This window comes from Phyllostomus discolor, chromosome 13 (assembly GCF_004126475.2).
Source record: "Phyllostomus discolor isolate MPI-MPIP mPhyDis1 chromosome 13, mPhyDis1.pri.v3, whole genome shotgun sequence".
Lineage (NCBI taxonomy): Eukaryota > Metazoa > Chordata > Mammalia > Chiroptera > Phyllostomidae > Phyllostomus > Phyllostomus discolor.
This window is the reverse complement of record NC_040915.2, coordinates 72,926,946-72,946,393: the sequence shown is the minus strand read 5'-3', so window position 1 is coordinate 72,946,393 and position 19,448 is coordinate 72,926,946. Positions and strand designations below refer to the sequence as shown.

At 42.2% G+C, this 19,448-nt stretch overlaps 1 protein-coding gene across 1 annotated transcript in view; it reads left to right on the top strand.

Moving 5' to 3' along the window:
• LOC114510247 (olfactory receptor 8D1-like) overlaps positions 1-16,727 on the top strand; it is a 56,007-nt gene extending 39,280 nt beyond the window's left edge. Inside the window, 4 exon segments of the mRNA XM_036013662.1 lie at positions 15,777-15,946; positions 15,949-16,250; positions 16,291-16,627; positions 16,630-16,727. Of these exon segments, the coding sequence (XP_035869555.1) occupies positions 15,777-15,946; positions 15,949-16,250; positions 16,291-16,627; positions 16,630-16,727 (907 nt within the window).
• Positions 16,728-19,448: the final 2,721 nt, after the last annotated feature.

Sequence of the window (19,448 nt, the reverse complement as noted above, 5' to 3'; positions counted from 1 at the left end):
CATATAGTGTTTAATTCTTCAAGCACCCTTGAAATAGTAGGTATCAATTTTATCCCTATTATACAGGTGAAGAAAGTGAGGCACGGAGAATTTAAGAGTCAAGATTTAAACCTAGAGAATTTAGTGCCAGAGTCTTCCTGTTCTTGTCTACAGAACCCCCTACTTCTACTTAAATGATAGATTAATACCTGTTTTTTACATCTCTTATCTTCTCACTTACTACAAAACCCTAAAAGACTGAGACTACAAGGAAATTTGGACATCATGGGATGTTATAGAATGGTTCAGATTTCAAAACATTCAAGGAAAGAACAAACCTAGGTGATGTGCTACTACAGGGACATGCAGCTCATGCATCGTGAGCCACCTGGGGACACAGCACATCCTGAAGTGGGTTAAAACAGGCCTGTTGGAGATCTAATACAAACTTTTAGATCTCAGAATGTTACCTAACAATGACTGGGGCTTGGAGGAAACACAGAAAAGTAAAACATAGTTTTGCTTTTGAAGGGACTGTTACCTAGTAGAATATAAAATGTACACAAAATTACTTCAAGAACTTCTTTTCATACATTCTTTAAAGTGATACCTTGAAGCCTGGCCAGTGTTGGTTAGTTGGTTGGAACATCATCCCGTAACCAAAAAAGGTTGCAGGTTTGATTCACAATCAGGGCACATACCTAGGTTGTGGGTTCAATCCTCTGTCGGGGTGCCTACAACCCCCAGTCCAGGTGTATACAGGAGGCAACCAATCAATGCTTCTCTCTTACATGGGTGTTCTCTCTCCCTTCCTCTCTCTCTAGAAGCAATGGAAGAAAGTCCTCTGGTAAGAATAAAAAGAAATTAAAGTGACACACCAAGGCACTGTATCTTCATAGCTTAGAACAGCATTTCTGAGACAATACTCATGATGTTCTGGAAAGAAAAAGAACAGAACAGAACAAAACAAAACAAAACAAAACAAATACATGTATTTTCATTTCCAAGTAAGTATTTTCATATACTTCTGGAAGTCTGTAGTAAAGATATGTGCATTAAAGGCTTTAATAGTTCTGGTAGAAAGAAATGTTTTCATCTTTGTAAACTCAGTACTTCTTATATTTATTTGATAACAAAAAATGTTTAATGAACTTAACAAGGACGAAAGGATTTCCAAGGTCTGCCCAGAAAAAGTGCAGCCATTGTTAACATAATGAGAATTGTGTGGCCAACATTCATGTAACCTGGCAGCCAAGGAGAGTGGACTGGAATGCACATGTGTGAACAATGATGACTTCACTGTACTAGTCAGTGGGGTCAGTAGATGCCATCGAATGAGCATGTGTGCTGTGTGGCCATGTTACAGAACAAACAAGGGGGGCCTGGGACGACATACTATTATTGAAAAAAAAGCCCCCAGGTCCATCATGTCTGCCGCCCGAGGAAAGACGTCTCTCAATGCCAGAGATTCGTGAAAAGGAAATGTTTATTTAATGCTATACAAACTTAAAGTAGTGACCTAATGTCTTTATCAAAAAAATCCTAAAGTCCCTTAAAAGACCCACAAACATACACAGTCCTTCCTTCCTTCCCCCTTTGCCAAGTCCAGAGTACCCTATCTCCTAAAGCTGCAGGGGTCCCCACTCTGGCAAAGGCACATGGTCCTCTCTCCCTGGGCCATGGGAGTCCCCACTGTGCCAAAGCCTCGTGGTTCTCTCCCTCAGGGCCACAGGAGTCTCCACTCTGCTAAAGCTGTGTGGTTCTCTCTCTCAGGGCTACGGGAGTCTCCACTCTGTCAAGGCCACGTGGTTCTCCCTTCAATGGCTGCCATGTCTGGGTTTAAATCCCCATGCCAATCTTCTTCTGCAGTCCCATTTCCGACTCCTCCTACACTTGGGCACACTTGCCCCCAATCTGCTGTCTTCTCCAGCTTTTCTGGTTGCCATCGTGGGTCTGGGCAGGTGTCAACCCGTATCATGGAGCCAATCTTCTCCCAGCTCCCACGTAGGCTCTGTAACTCAGTGGACCTGCCCCCAGTCCCATCTGGGGGGAGATCCCTTTTCATCCCCCTGGCCTTGAGCATGGCCATAGCTATTTAGCATATTTAAGCAACCAGCCAAAGGCTATAGGTATGCTAAATGACCATGCCATGGATTAGCTGCAAGGCTGCCTTGCATGTTCTTGCTCTGTGTGCCCCTCCCCCCAACTCACACCTGTGGGGGAAGGGGTGAAGACACCTTAAAATCTCCTGGACACCTTGAGTTCTGGACCCCATTTCAAATGCCTATTTGGGGTCCTCCCTCTTGGCTGCACCCTGTAACAGCCATAACATTCAAAATGACTGAGTGAACAGAACAATGAGTCTGCATCAAATTTTGTATCAAGCTTGAACATTCCTCTAGGGAAACTATTGGGATGATTCACAAGGCCACAGCTATGGGCAGCTGGTGATTAACAACTTCATTACAACAATGTGCCTGCTCATGCATCACATCTTGTACAGAAATTTTGGTGAAACACCAGATTACCCAAGTGACTCAGCCCTCTATAACCCATATTTGGTGGCCTGTAACTTCTGCCTTTTCTCAAAACTAAAATTGTCTTTGAAAGGGAAGAGATTTCAGACCATCAGTGAGATTCAGGAAAATACCTCAGGGCAGCTGATGGTGATCAGAACTGTGTGAGGTCCCAAGGTGCCTACACTGAATGGGACTGAGGTGTCATTGTCCTGTGTACAATGTTTCTTGTATCTTGTATCTTCTTCAGTAAATGTCTCTATTTTTCGTAAAATAGAGTCATGGCTCTATTTTATACCTTCTGGACAGACTGCGTACACTCAGCAAATCAGTGGAAAGGCCTGGGTGTCCAAGGCAGCTGGTTTCAGTGTCTCACTTCTCTACTGACCAGTTTGCAACATCTCGCAAAGTCATGTAACATAAGCATCAGTGTTCTAATTTGTGAAGTGGGAATAATAATATTGTACTTGCTTCAAAGGTTTATTGTAATCAATGAAAATAGTACATTTATGTAGTAGACCATTCTGCAGTCATGGGCCCAGCTCCCACTGGGAGATGCACAGGACCCACACCCATGGATAGGTTCTCCTGTGGGGAATCAGGCCTGCAATGTGCATACGCTTCTATGAGTCTTGCTTTTTGCTAAAACTCCCTCACCCTGAATTGAGGACATTTACTGCAAAGCAACTTCCTAAAAACCATGCTAAACCTTCCAAGGATGAGTGTAACCGGTTCAACCACTTTTGCCTTTTCATTTGCAAATATCCCTTTTCTGTGATGTGATTAGCAGCATTGGTCCTTTGTTTTCTGTAAAAGGTAACCACCTCAAGCGAATCTGTGCATAGTAAATGAGGACCGGCATGTAATGGGTGGAGAAAGAGAAACTCAAAAAAGGCCTGTCATGGCAGAGGCCGAGGCTTTTGCTCCCCTTGAGAGAAAAGCCATGCTGTCCCTTTTCCTCCACCGAACTTGGTAGTCTGTGAATGTCTCATTTCATCCATAATGATGCGGACACTGTGAGCCAATGCCTGCTTCACATTTAAAGGTTCACCATCTAAAAACGCAAATCAAAATTTAGTGCATTTTAAAAAATATGATTGAATATAGAAAGGAACACAATATAGAGACATGGAAATGCATTACCTTGCTATGAAGCAAAGAGACATGCGCATTTCTTCTTTATCCTAGATCCTTCACCTTAATGTGAATGGTGAAAATATTGTAAGCATTTGGGGTGATTAAGTTTTTAAACATTTGTGTCTCTTCATTTGGAAATTTTGAAAGGAATTGAAAGAGTTGAGTGTTTTTTTTTAAACTGAAGTATAGAAATTTCTTTATCCTAAAGTATACCTTTGTCAAGTGCTTCTGAGGCCAGGAGGAAGCAAAGCAGGGCTAAGCAGGCTGAATGGATTCTTAATCTATCCCTTACTGGTCAGAGGATATTCATTCAAGATCAATGAAAGGTAGGAATTCATCTTTAATAGTCTATCCAATAATTAATACCTTACCTAGGATTCTATCTGCTCTTGTATCCTTATTTCTTAGATAGTACTTGGTCTAGGCTGGTGTAAAAGAAGATGAGGAAAACTACTAAATACATAAACCAAAAGCACTTCAGGGAAGCAAAAGCTTCAGAGTCATGTGGAAATCCTGGTGCCATTCCCCGTACCACAGTTGGGTGAACTTAGCCTGTGAATCACCACTGGAGGGGACTGGGACCCAAATTAGAAAGAAGTGACAAGTCAAGATGAATAAAAAGGAAAGAAAGAATATAACCAAGTAGAAAGAATAAAGGGCAAGTGTTTCTGGGAAAAGCCAAAACATTATACATGGTTAACTTTGCTGCTAATCACCAACAAAACTTTTATCAGGTAGGGTACAATTGCCCCAAAACGAAACTGGGCACCTACCTTGATCCTGCACAGAGATAGACGTTATTAGGACTCATTCATGTTGTTCTTGTCACAGGTTATTGTTAGAGTAAGAAAGAGGAAAGGCTCTTCTGCTGCCTGATGTTTATATTTGTATGTCAGTGGTTGAATTATTTGGTTGGCTAGAACCAAAACATCAAAATTCATCTGAAAGTACAAACCCTCTGGATCTTGAAGCAAATCATAGTATTTAGCATCCCCAGTCTTAAAAGCAAGGTGTTGATATATATCACTTTTATTTGAAGCTTATTGAGCTTAAAAATATCATTAAAAATACTTAATTCCCCTGCATACACAGGTCCCCCAAGACGTACTGAGCCTAAAGATTACTGGAGAGCTCAGCATATAATAACTCTTTGCAGAAAATATTTATATCATCCCCTGGGCTTCCTTTTTGCTATATTTCCCAAGAGAAATAAATACCCTAAAAGGCGTTTCTTATTTTATAATACCATGTGACCAATGAGGATTCTGAAACAGGGAAAATAGATGTATGATTTCCCAAGCAAATGTGTAGACAATTGTTGATTCTTGACTATGATTTCATCAGCCAATAGGAAAAACTGGAGAAATATAATAAAATGTATTTTTTCTCAAAGTTAAATTTATTCAGTGTAAACACCTTGCTTTATTTTTTCTTTTTATTGACATAGTACTATACTCATATCATAAAATTTACTATTTTAACCACATTAAGTGTACAGTTCTGAAGCATGAAATACATTGACATTGTTATTCAACCATCATCGTCATCACCCATCTTCAGAACTTTTCTATCTCCCTCACTGAAACTCAGTGCTAGTTAAACACTAACTCCTTCTTCCCCCTCCCAGACCTCAGCAACCACCTTTCTACACTCTGTCTCTATGAATTTGACTATTCTAGGTACTACATATGAGTATATGTGAAATCGTACAATATTTGTTTGGCGTGTCTGGCTTATTTCACTTAGTAGTGATGACTTTAAGATTCATGCATGTTAAAACATGTGCCAGAGTGTTTTCTGAAAGGCCGAATAATCTTTCAATATGTGTATGGACTGGGTTTTGATCATTCATTTACCTGTCAGTGAAAATAAGGCTGTTCCCACCTTGTGACTGCAGTGAGTGGCGCTGGGATGAGTGCGGGCACGCAGGCTTTTCTTTTCTCTTCAGGTTGGCGTTTTCACTTCATTTTTTCCAGTATGGTTGGGATTCAGAATACCCTTTTATTCAGTGATATTGTGCTGATAGTAGATAATAGTTACATTTCTCATTTCTTTTCTGTGTGAATGCCTTCATGTAGCAAACTGAAATGTTGACAACTCTTTGGTGCCATCATCGGCATGTACGTGTCCTAGGAAGCCCAAACCCTGAGATCTGTGCTGTGTTGTGACATAGAGAAAAGTCTTGCTTGCCCTTCCTGTCTGTGTAAGCAGAGCCTTTAACAGGTCGGAAACTTCTTTTCCATGAATTCTTTGCTTGTGAGCCCATCTTTAATTGCCGGAATTCAGTGATTATTTCACCTCTGCTCCTACACTGTTTTCTGTGACAGCAGTTTATAGCATTGAACAGCTTGAACAGCTTTAATACATTTTCATTATTACAGCTTTCCCATTCCAGGGTAAATGAGAGGTGTGTTCTCCTTACTAGAGCCACTGTCAAAGGTGTGGGCATCAAAATTTTCTTCCTATTCTAAGTGCTTCTGACTGGGTTCACATTAAAATTAGCATTAGGAAGATTACGAGAAGAAAATGTTCCAAACTTATGATGGACATGTGTGGGGGTGCCACGAGAACATGAGGTGGCGACACAGTGGGCGGTGGAGGTTTGTATGCCATTGTGTGGAACTGAGGAGAAGAGGGGCCTGTGACTGGGGACTTCAGGGTACAGGGAGGTGACTCATGTGCATAAGGAAAAGCATGTGTTGAGTTAATAAATGTTTGCTAGGCCATCTTTAACTGTGGGACACTGAGAGCACTTTCGTCAAGTAGGCCTTGCTGGGCCCCTCTTTATCACACACTAATGTATTGAAGTATTATTATATGTGGTGATATCTCTTTTCTGGGAACAGGTCTTCTATCAAATTCCTCTTAGACAGTTGTGGGGAAGGTCAGGTTTCTCCTGAGTCTTTTGTTTCTTAAAAATAACCCAGCTTAAAATCAATATCTCAAAAGGCATATTTTAGGGTGGCAAACTCTTCATCTTTCCAAAGGGATGGTAGCACTTAAGGGCTACCTCAGCCTTTCTGTGCTAGGCTTGCTGGAGATACCAGGGTTTCCTCAGTGAAATCCCTGATTTAATGAAGTCAATTTGTAAAGCATTATGGGTATCTAGCAAAGTTTACACAGAGATAATATAGCAGAGTTGAATCAGAGCTGGATTTGCTCAGTAGTATCTTTTAGTCCCAAATCTGTTTCAATTATTTAAAAAAAAATAGCACTGACTATAATACCTACTCTGTGTATTATTATTGAAAAGTTTTCTTAGGCTCTGCCAAGGAATAAATGTTAATCAGCCACAAAGTTAGGCAGTATAAAGCTTTTTATTGGGGTTTGCACTTCCAGGTGAGGTTCTCTGGTCCAGAGAAAGGGGGCCAGAGAAGTCACAGGGAGCAGGGAAAATGGTGGGATTTTATTTTGGGTTGCCTCTCCATGGGAGTTGGGGATTGGTCCCTTGTGAACAAAGCAGCAACATATCATTGGTGGTTCCCCTCGTGCCCTGGTTTGACATCAGCCATCTCTTTTGGGTCATAGTTCAGCCACCATGATTAATTGTAGTCCAGCCGCCATTTTGATTGTAGTCCAACCACCATTTTGTCCTACCCCACCCATCCTGACAATTATAATTAGCAATACCATTTATAGATGCTTATGTATAGTAGACATAGGACTAGGCACTTTACATATATAATATTCTTTTGATCAAAATGACTTTGTGACTCTGAGGAAGTCATTAATATTCTCTGACACTCAGCTTCTCATGTGTAGAACGGAAATCAAATAGAGTGCTTTCCAAATGTCTTAGTGCTATAAATTTTGTAATAAGAAAGACTCCTACAAAAGAAGAAAGGCATTCTTTGTGGTCCAACTAGCCTTTAATTTGGAAGCCATGTTAGAAATCTTTTCAATTTTATCCCAATAGTTGTTCATGTTGGGGAGGCAGAAAGGGCTCTGGGTTGACATTCAGGAGACTCCAGCTCCAGTCCTACCTCATTATCTGTGTTCAAGTCACTTTAAACTTACTAAACCTTAATTTCCTCAACTTTAAAATAGCCCCATCTGCTTCACAGGAAAGTCATAAAATAAGATCACATATGATACAAAATTAATGTTGTAAATTATGATATACTATAAGAAATAATGAAATAATATATTCCATAACCCACCTCACAGACAACCCAAAAAGCATGCACAATTAATGTTGTACCATTCATATATGTCTTTTCTTCTCACTAATGGAGATATCTCCCTGGGCAAAAATGTTCTGTATGTTGGTAATGGTGGGGATGGATTTGTTTGCTAAGTATGACATATAGGACCTATTCTTGATGTTTCAGAAACTAGCTGATTAAACTGGAGAAAGTCAGATAAAATGGAAGAGACTCTATTTTGATTAATTCAAGTAATCAAACAGTTCCCCAAGCAAAAAGAAGTGGGATCATTATGGCTGGCTATAGTACCTACCGGTGCTTGCTAAGAACAGACAATGCCTCTAATAGGCCTCTAGGATGTAGAATATAAAACAAAGGCATCATTTTTATGTATTGACAGAACCTGAGAATAACTTGGACTCAGTGAATGACCCTTTCTAGGCACTTGGACATGTATCCTGAAGGAATTATAGTAACAGAATTTTAAATCATTTTTCATGCTATTTGCCTAAGTCAATCCTCTGAGAACACCAGAAAGAATATGCAATTTAAAATAGTCTTACAGGTTCTTGTTCCCCAGTAGCCTGCAAGAGTCTGAAAAGACATGTCTCCTGAAGGATATTTACATTCTAATCTCTGGATGCTGTAAATGCTATCTTACATGGCAAAGAGGACTTGGCAGATGTGACTAGTCAAGGACTTTGAGATGGGAAAAACATTCTGGATAATCCAGGTGGACCCTAAATTCAATTAAATGTGTGCTTCTAAGAGAAAAGCATGGGGAGATTTCACACAGAAGAGGAGAAAGAAATGTGACTGTGGAGGTAGGGATTGGAGTGATGTATCCACAAACCAAGGAATGAATGCCAGCAGAAGCTGGAAAAGGCAAGAAACAGGCCCTCCTCTAGAGCCTCTAGAAGTAATTGGATTCTGCAAGCACGTTTATTTCAGCCTGCTGACACTATTTTTGGATATTTGACCTCCAAAACTGCAAGAGAATAAAGTTCTGTTGTGGTAATTTGACAGAACAGGAAACTAATATAGAGCTCAAGACAGAGATTTGTTTATTATCACCTTAGATAATAAGATTGAAAAGAAGGATTTCCCCATACTTTAAATATGCCTCAGTTTATAAGGGCCTTTGTGCAGGCTAAGAATTTAGCACATTGAAACTGGAAGCAGTGTAAGATCTCAGCCCACAGACACATACTCATGGACCCTGAGTGAAAACATACCTACTAAAAAGGGCTCCCCATGGCTAACAGGACCCCAGTTAAAAAAACAAACAAACAAACAAAAAACAACAAGACAAAAACAGACCCTAGTCACCATTTCTGCACAGGGACCTCTCATGCAAACTACAGTTCAGGGAGAAGCCTGCAGTGAACTCTTTGATGAACTGTGTTCCTGCCACGTGAGCCAGCCCTTATAAAGGAGTTCCTGGAACCCTGTTTCAAGCACCAATAGGAGGCTTCCCCTCTCCAATCATAGCTGTGCAACAGTATCCCCATCAGATTCTTCACTGAGCAGAGTGGCTCCTTTCTGACCAATTAGAACAGTGCCTTCTGGACCGATCAGACTGCAAGGATGTAGAGTCCTCATTTGCATGAGAACAGGCCAATTAGGGACTAGGGGCGGGGACTTCTGTCTATGTAAATCAGCTGCCCTTTGACTCTGTAGTGCTCTTTCTGTTTCCACTGAAGCCTGACAACTGCTTTTTCCCAGTTGAGCTGAAACACTGAAGATACCTTGAAGATGTTTCACAGGAGCAGAGCAGAGCAGACCAGCACAGGTTGGAATAGACCAGCAAGGAGCAAAACAGAGCTGTCTAGCAGGAGAGGGACCTGGCCCCTGGGTCGCCTCACCAGTCACATTGTTTTCATAGCTGTGCTATATCGCAATTGACCTGTTTTATGCTAAATAAAGTTTCCTTCTTTACTTCACTCCAAATTGGGGATTCTTGTTGGCATTTGATTGGTGCCAATGACCTTTGACTGACACAGTGATGGTATAGGGATGTGAAATATGAGAAAAAGATGGGAGCTACAAATGCTTTGGACTGTCATTTGTAGCATCCAGCACATGCGAGAACCAATATCGGAGACTTTCAGGGTATCAAAGATGTTACTTTATTGGCCAAGTTTAACCTGCGCAGGGGCGAACTCTCAAAGTGTCCAGCGACACAGTGCCCACAAGGAGCTGCAAACAAGAGCCACGCAAGCACTTACAACTACGTTGTTATATAGGGGAGGGCAAGCAAGCGTTATACAGAAGCAGACGTGGCAATTAGCAATTCGCTTACAAAGACCGCGCGCGGGAATTTCAAACCAAGCATTCTTGCATAAGGCGGGAAGGCAGGCTGTTTGTTCATTAACCTAGTAATCTCCTGGCTCTAGCTAGCTAGTTTTCTATTTTCTCATTAAAAATTACAAAGCATTGCTTATCTAGCCTATCCAGGGGAGAGCGTCTGCTAGACACGGGATGTTTGCTTAACTGCCTGTGTCTCCCTTATCATTTCCTTTTAGCTACAATGTGGTTCTTGTCTATTAGAGGAAATTTAGTTCTTAATTTCCTTATTCCCAACATCATTCAGTGGAGCAAATATGGCAGATACTAGACAGGGTGAGAGCATAAGAGATACGCACAGTTAGCACAGGTGCTAAGGTACTAAACTCCTGTAAGAATAAACAACGGTATCTCATCCATGTGGGTGCTGGAGCAAGACAGAGTCAACAAGGGGCCACTATCACAGAAATGATTGACAAGAGGAGACCCGCAGAAGGACAGCACTGACAGACAGGTGGCATGGACTGTGGTCCTAAACAAACCCAGTGAATACACCACAGCCATCATTACAGAACAGCCCCTAAGGGGCATGATAATATTGTAACATAATGGGCTATAAACAAACTGACATGCCCTGTCTTGATTGGTTCTGTTCCTCATTGTCACGTGACTTGATCATTTCCAGGGACTACTTAAAAGCTCTGGACAAAAACCAGGAATGTCATGTAGACCCTTGGATCCCCCCAACACTTTCAAAGTCTCCTCTTTAAGTCAAAACCCTTTCATTTTGCTCTTAGCCTTCAGTTTCTAACTACCTCACTTTGAAAGAAAGCAAAAATGTTAAGACCTAATTAGTTTTCATTAATGTTATGAAAAGGACATTGCTCACCTTCTTTTTCTGGGCATATAACAATAGAATCTTCGGTTTTGGTTGTAAAATGGCTTTCAAATTGGCTCTGATAATATGAAAGTAGTTCATTTCAATTTTTCAAGCCATCTACATGAGTCAACATAATTAATATTCTTTAAAACTGGGCACTTAGAAGCATAAAATCCTGCTATACAGATACCATGAGTTCAAAAAGAAATTATTGAAATGACTTTAATAAATTCAGATGCTCATTCTCCCACTTCTGTTCTTTGACAGAAAACTCTAGTAGGCCAGGAAATTCTTCTTTTCAGCATAGATGTGGTTGACAGAGATGTGGTCCCAAAGCTATTCTTAGATTATATTTTAAACCTTTTCCGTGTAAGAACCAGCAAAAATGTAAGGTTGTCTTTCAGGTGTGATACCTGAACCATCAGTCATTGCATCTCTCCCTGACTCTTCCCTGCTGTCCATAATTAAGAGGCCAGGCTCTCACTGACCTTTCTCTCTCAAAGGTGTTAGATCAGAACAGGAGGAGCATTTCACCTCTCCTAACTTAGTTTTCCCTAAAGTAGAAGCAGAAGATTCTGAGGAAAGGGTTTTGTTGGGAACAAGAAAATTAAGAACTAAATGTGACCTTAGTAAACAGGAACCGCATTGTAGCTAAAAGGAACTAACAAGGGAGACAGAGTGTAGGATGTAGTTAAGCAAATGTCCAGATACCTGTGTCGTGAAGATATTCTCCCCTGGGTATGCTAGATAAGCAATGCTTTGTTTAGTTTTAAAATTTGAATTTTACCCTGTTCCCGCGTGAGGTCTCTGTAAGCAAATAGCTAACTGCCACATCAGCTTCTGTAAAACACTTGCTTGCTCGCGCCAAAACCCCTATATAAGAACCTAGCCGTGAGTGCTCGGGGCAACTCTTTCATCTGCAGCCCCTGTGGGTACCGTGTCTCTGGACACTTTAAGAGTTCGCCCCTGCGCAGGTTAAACTTGGCCAATAAAGCAACATCTTTGATATCCTGAAAGTCTCCGACATTTGTTCTCGAGTTTGCTGAATGCAACACCATCCATGAGTCTATGCAGGGGTGGCCCCATGTCATGGAGCCAATCATCTCCAAGCTCTCACACAGGCACTATAACTAGGGGAGTTGCCTCCCAGTTACATCTTGGGGGAAAGCTCCTTCCATCCCCCTGGCTCAGAGCATGGCCACAGCTATTTAACATATCTATGCAACCAGTTAAAGGTTATAGATATGTTAAATGACCATGCCAGAGGTTAGCTGCAAAGGTTAGTTGCAATGCAAAACAGTTCTGAATGTCCCTGCTCCATGTGTCCCTTCCCCCAACTCATACCTGTGATGGAGGGTGAGGACATCCTATATATCTTTCTAATATTTCCTGGACACCTTGAGTTCTGAACCCCATTACAAATCCTTCTTTTGGGGCCTCTCTGGCTGCACCCTCCTGCATATCTACACCACTGAATATCATGTCACTATTTAAAACAACCAGAGCTCCACATTTGCCTTGAAGGAATATTCTAAGGGCACTTTTAAAAGATAATAAATTGTATGTAATAATATTATCTTACATTCTAAGCAAATGACAAATGTGTGTGTGTGTAAAATTATTTGAGCACATACAAACTTAACTGAGAAAACTTAAAGGCTCCATGAACAGGGGAAGCAAGAAACAGGAAAAAAGTCTATATTAAAATAAAAATAGTACACAAATTATAGTTATTCACTTGTGTGTAGTTACAAACATGTTTGATATGTAATGGTTTAAAATTCTGGCATCTAAATAAAGAGAAGAATATTTAGTTTTTAAAAAATCTTAATTAAAAGACAGTGGCTAAAGAAACTGCACACACAAAAAAAATGTGACTAGTAGTTTTTCCCACTCCCTCCAGTAACCTCATTATCCTTGAGGAACAGCCATGAACATCACGTCTTCCTGCAACAAATTTATATGGATTGTCCACAATGATTTAGGCAATAGGGGCACAAGCTGGTTATATACTATTGTAACAGGGTGCAGCCAAGAGGGTAGCCTCAAATAGGGATCTGTAATAAGATCCAGAAGAGCCTGGAGATAATTGGCTCCACACCACAGGGCCACACCTGCCCAGAATCTGGCAGCTGTAGCCAATTGTGAGAGGAGCCGGAAATGGGGCTTCAGAGGAAGATTGGCACCAGGATTTAAACCGAGACACAGCAGCCATTGGGGGGGAGAGCCATGCGCAGCCCTGCAAGAGAGAACCCCACAGCTTTGGCAGAGTGAAGACTCCCTTGGCCCTGAGAGGAGAAGGAGAACCACGCGGCCTGGCAGAGTGGGGCCCCCACAGCTTTAGAAGGGGGAACCACCACCTGGTTTTAGCAGAGATCCCGGTGACTCAGCCGAGGGTGCCGGGAACCCAGGGAGGTCTCCCAGTCGAGAGGGAGTACTAACTGAGAAGAACCAGAGGACTACCTAAGCCATGGACTTCTATTTCCTTCCCTGAGATACGGTACTCTGGACTGGGCAAAGGGGGAAGGAAGGAAGGACTGTGTGTTTGTGGGTGTTTTAAGGGACTTTGGGATTTTGGTGAAGACATTAGGTCACTACTTTAAGTTTGTATATAGCATTAAATAAACGTTTCCTTTCCTTTTCACAAATCTCTGGCATTGAGAGACATCTTTCCTCTGGCGACGGACATAATGGACCCAGGGCCTTCTTTCAATAATAGTATATCATCCCAGGCCCCCCTTGTTGTGTGTTCTGTAACACTATCCCTAACCTTGAAGAGCTTAAAGCCTAGTGCAGGGAGTTTTATGAGAAAACAGCTGTCACATACAGACTTCATGTCAAAATGAAGGTATATGGAATGTTTTGGGGACATGGCAAATGCCAATGATTTTAAAATGAGGTGCTGGTTAAGTTGAGCTAAGAAGGATGAAAACAGTGCAGATGGTATATAATCAAGACAGAGAGAAGAACATTTAATGGTGTGTAGGCATGAAAGCCTTCCAGTGTACTAAAATAATATGCAAACTCTCTTATATAGATGAAGTACAGCATGTGTGAGTGGATGTATAGGGTCAAAGAACTGTGGACAAAAAGGAGCCACATGCTAAACCCAGCAAGCTCAAGGGAGGCCTGCATGGCAGACTTACAAACTCAAAGACTAAAGTAACCACAAAGGGTGGTCTGAAATGAAAACTTTCTAACTAAAACAGGTCATGGTGGACAGTCATGTCCTAGGTTAGAATCTTCCCTGACAAGTCAATCATGACCTTAACTGAGTCTGTCTGTTGTCTTTTTGCATCTATGATCTCACACCTTTGGAATGTCAGATTTCCTTTTTCTGGACCCCTCCAAGCATAAGCACCCACAGCAGCAGAGACCACAAAGCTCCCAATTGTCATTCTTACTGTGTTAAAAGTTGTTAACTATCTTGTACCCACCTGTGAAAAAGAAGTGTGTCTGTCACTTTACTTTTTATTCAGTTCCAGAGACTTCCCCACTTTGCTTTCTCCCACTCCCTAATCCATCACCAATGGGTACCATGAACTCATTTATACCTCTTTCGATTGTAATGTATAAAATAAGGCACCAAACTTCCATTCTCAGGGGTATTTTCTCAATCCCTTGTGCTTTTGCTTCCTGGCAATTGTCATCAGTTTGTTTCAAATAAACTCATAAAAATTCTTACAGGTTTGGATGTTTCTTACATTGACAAAATAGAAGCTTGAAAGTTCAAGTGGGGCCTGATTGTGACAGGTCTTAGGTGTCAGGTAAAGAATTTGGATTTTTTTGCAAAGGCCATGAAGAACCACTGAGTGGTCCTAAATGGGAGAAAAGAATAACTAGAATACCACCAAAATTTACATTCATCTAAAACGGTTCTAGTTGGGAACCATTTCATCCTGCAAGAGGACAGACTAATTGGATTTCAGCACTTCTGGAGAAAATGCAGCATTCCACACTTTTTCTTCAGACCCAGAAGCCAAACCACTGAGGTCACTGAGCCAATAACAGCATTCATCTCCAATGTCCCCAGAGGCACCTCTTCCTTTCACAGTAGAGAGTGTTCCCTGTGGCTTGCGGTCTCATAGGTAAAGGGACAGTAGTTCACCCCTAGCATTGAAGACAGCCAGCATTTCGGTTAATGGTTGAGGTGAGAAGATTCTCATTATAAATTTCGCAGTGACCTGACCCCTGAGTTAAAAGAAGTTGTACTTCATCAGTGATTCTTACAGTGAATTCCTGGTCTCCTCCCGCAGCTCATCCTCCCCCAGCTGAGTGGAGAATCAGCCAGGGGTGTTATGAGTAATTCTTCTTCTGTGGTGCTGTTGACTATTGGAGGCATATTCGTTGAGAGGATGTTCATACACACCTCATGCCCAATGCCATGCCCAACTCCATGCCACCACCATTCCAGGTGGAAATGGAAGCCACTGTCAGCACCCAAGCTGTTATTCTCCTCTTGTTTTCAGATGCTGTGGGGGATGGCTGCAGGCCTCAGAGTATGAGAAAACTGGGGACATTGGAAGACAAATTAGAATTTGAATGAATCTTTTCTTCTGTTTGGAAACACCTCTTGGCTGATAGAAATCTTCACCACAAAAGGGGCTTTGATTTCCGTGGTTAACCTTTCTTAACCAGACAAGGAACACTTGTGTGTGCATGCGTGATGGAAATCCTGGGACCCACTTGAAGGAGGCTGGGGCGGGGGGCGGGGGGGTTTAGAGAGTGCCTCTGTTCCTGGCCACCTGCCTTATGTAGATCTGGTTCCATTTGGAAAGTGAAGATCCATTTTGGTATATTTCTTATGTAACATTCCCACAGAAATTTCTAAAGAACAATAGTCACAGGAAATCATTCCACAGCAACCCTATTCATCTTAGTGGGTTTGACACAGCAGCCAGAGCTCCAGCTATCTCTCTTCCTCCTGTTCCTGGGCATCTCTGTGGTGACAGTAATGGGGAACTTGGCCTTGGCCCTACTGATTGCTGTCAGCCCTCCACTCCATACCCCATGTACTACTTCCTCATCAGCTTGTCCTTCATCAATCTCTGCTACTCTTCAGCCATTACCCCCAAAATGCTGGTGAATTTTCTAAGGAAGAAGAATACAATCCTTTATTCTGAGTGTATGACACAGCTCTTTTTCTTTATGGTCTTTGTGGTGGCTGAAGGTCACCTCCTGACTGCAATGACATACAACCACTAAGCTGCCATCTGCAACCTGCTGCTCTACAGTGTGATCATGTCCTCTTGGGTCTGCTGCCTGCTCATGCTGGTTGTCTTTATTCCTGGGCTTTCTCTCTGCCTTGTCCCATACATGAGCCATAATGAAACCATTCTTCTGCAAGCCCCACCTCATCAGCCATTACTTCTGTGATATCCTTCCTCTCCTCAACCTTTCTGACTCCAGTACACACCTCAATGAGCTTCTGCTTTTTGTCATTATGGGATTTAACACCTTGGTGCCCATCCTAGCTATCTTCACTTCCTACACCTTCATCTTCTACAGCATCCTTAGCATCCAGTCCTCAGGGGGCTGGTCCAAAGCTTTCAGAACTTGCAGCTCTCATCTTGTGGCTGTGGGGGCCTTCTTTGGTTGTATCACATTCATGTATTTCAAGTCCCCTTCCAGTAACTCCCTAGAATAGGAGAAGGTCTTCTCAGTGTTTTACACAACAGTGATGCCATGCTGAACCCTCTGATATACAATCTGAGGAACAAGGATGTGAAGGAAGCAGTGAGGAAGCTTTTGGTGAAGAAATGTTTTGCTACTGGGAATTTATAGTCTAGAGAAATAAATAGTTTTAATGAAAATATGTTTGTGTTCATCATGTCCTTTACCATTTAGCAGTTGTACTAAAAGAATCAGGGGAAGAGCCACTCTGTCTAGCACTCTGCTACACTCAGATAAAATAACTAGACCTTGTAACAGAGCTTGGTAATTTTGTCAAAAGAATATTACAAGGTGCCTAACCAATCTTTGTGGTGTTTTATGGATGGGATGCTAATAGAGGAATTGATACCAACAGAAGGAAATTGAGCAACTTCTGAGAAGATTGTTATTATGAGTAAGAGTAATGACCATTTATATCATGCCTAAAAAATTGGACACAAATTTATCTCTACTACAAGTATAACAGGTGTGGAATGAGGTCCAGAACTTAGGGTGTTTTGGCTAGGGGTCTCTCCAAACGAGAGAATCCCTTTCCCCAGGAATATAGAGAAAAAAAAAAAACCCAAAGCCTCCACAACCTGGCAGGGGGGAAGGGAAAGCACAGCAGGGCCATATCTAAAGAACTTAGCCAGTGTTTTGATAATGTTAAGTAGCTGTGCCTGCCATGTTGGAAGCCAGGGAGGTGGGCATGACCCTAACTCTGTGATGTAGCTGAAGGGGTTTGCTGCATCTGCAAGAGAGGCTTGGAGGTGGCTCCTACTATTACAGAACAGACCTGTGGTGGGGTGGAAACAAGATAGTGTTACTGAATGGACACCCTTCTCTCCTAGGGTCCCTCTATACTAGGTTCACCTTATCCAGCACCCTTAGGGATTATGGCCCTCATTGCCAGAGTCTGGTAAAAAGGAAAGGAACTATTTATTCAAAGGTTAATCAGGTTTAGAGTAATGACTGAATGTCTTCTCTAAAATCCCAAAGTCCCTCAAGCCACCCACCCACAAACACACACAGTCCTTCCTTCCCCTCTTGCCCAATCAGGTTAGTCAGGTGCACCATATCTCAGGAGAAAAATAGAAGTCCATGGCTTGTCCAGGCCCCAGCTCTTCCCAGTAATCTGTGCTCAGCTGTCAGCCTTCTGCAGTTCCTAACACCATCATCTGTGTCTCTTGATCCAGTTCTCAATCCAAACCCACATGGCACCTCCTCCTGGACCACCAGTGAGAGTCCTCTCACCCCTTTCCTTCTTGCAATGTTTCTCCTGCATTCTTGTAAACTGCTAAGAGAGAGCCCTGAATGTCTGCTAGATCTTGCTTTCCTGCTTCCTAAGCCCCATGGTTAAGGGAGCCCCAAACCCAAGGAGTTAACCCCCAAAACCACAGGTCTCTACCCAAAACCAGTGCTTCGCACCACATGGCTGCCATGTATAGGTTTAAATCCCGGCAGGAATCTTCCTCTGCAACCCCAGTTCTAACTCCTCCCACAATCAGTTACACCTGCCAGCACTCCCATATTTTTCTAGCCTTTCTTAGCTGCCATAGTAAGTCCAGGCAGGCATGGGCCCATGGCATGGAGGAAACTGTCTCCAAGCTCTCACACAGACACTCTAACCAGGGGGAGCTGCTTCCCAGTCACTCCTATCTTCCTGGCTCAAAGTATGGCCACAGCTACTTAACATATCTATGAAACTAACCAGCTGTTATAGATATGTTAAATAAACATTTCTGTGGTTATTTGAAAAACTGTTGATATGCAAAATAACTCTCAATGGCCCTGCTCCATGTGTCCCTTCCCCCAGTTCAGACTTGTGAGGGTAAGGACATCCTATATTTTTAATATTTCTTGGACACCCCAAATTCTGGACCCTGTTACAAATCCCTCTTTGGGGGGGTGCCTGGCTGCACCTTGTTATACTACATCATGCGTTCACACCTGTCAGGACTAACAATGGGAGCCAAGAAAGGGAGAAGAAACCAGAGTACTGGCAGGTGTAACCCTTTTGAAAGGAGTCAGAAATGGGGTTATGGAGGAAGAACCATGCCAAGATTTAAACCCAGGAATGGCAGCCATGCTAGGACTTAACCAGGAAGCTTAGAAAGGAGAAGCCTCTTGACCATGTTGCAGCAGTGTGGGGTCTTGGCCATGCAGTTTGAAAGGATGCGGAAGGATCCCTACCAGCTCACCATTAGAATGTGGTGTTAGGTTAAGTAAGAGCAGGAGCCTAGCTGCACCAGTATTCTGAGAAGAAGCCAGAATACTGATGGGAATCTTCCCTGCTAAGCTACAGACTTCAGTTTCTTATCCTGAGAAGCAGTACCTCTGTCTGGCCTTGTTTGGCAAGGGGAGGCTGGACTGTGTGTTGGTGGGTATTTTTTGTTTCTGAAGGGTGTGGGATTTAATGACAGCATTCCACCATTATTCTTAACTTGTATAACTTCTGAATAAGTAGTTCCTTTCTTTTTCATAAGACTCTGGCATTAGGAGTCACAGTTCTTATCAGTGGCAGGCAATAGAGCCCAGAGCAACAGAGCCCAGAGTGGTTCCAGTACACAAGCACCAGAAGCATCAATACATAGTTGAGAGTTAGTGTGGTTATATCCAGATGGACCTGCTGTAAGAAGTCCTCACTAGGTATGCTTGAGATGTTTAAAATGTCTCCTTCTATAGAGAGTGCTCACCGAGTTCCTTAATGTCCGTCTCTTCACAGACTTCCCTTGATCAATAGTTTAACTCGTGCCCTCATCAAAGTTCACTCAAACCATTATCAATATAGCCTTGAAAAAAGTGTTTCAAATTTAACTAGTCTCTGTCTCAAAGGTCAGCAACCTATGGCCT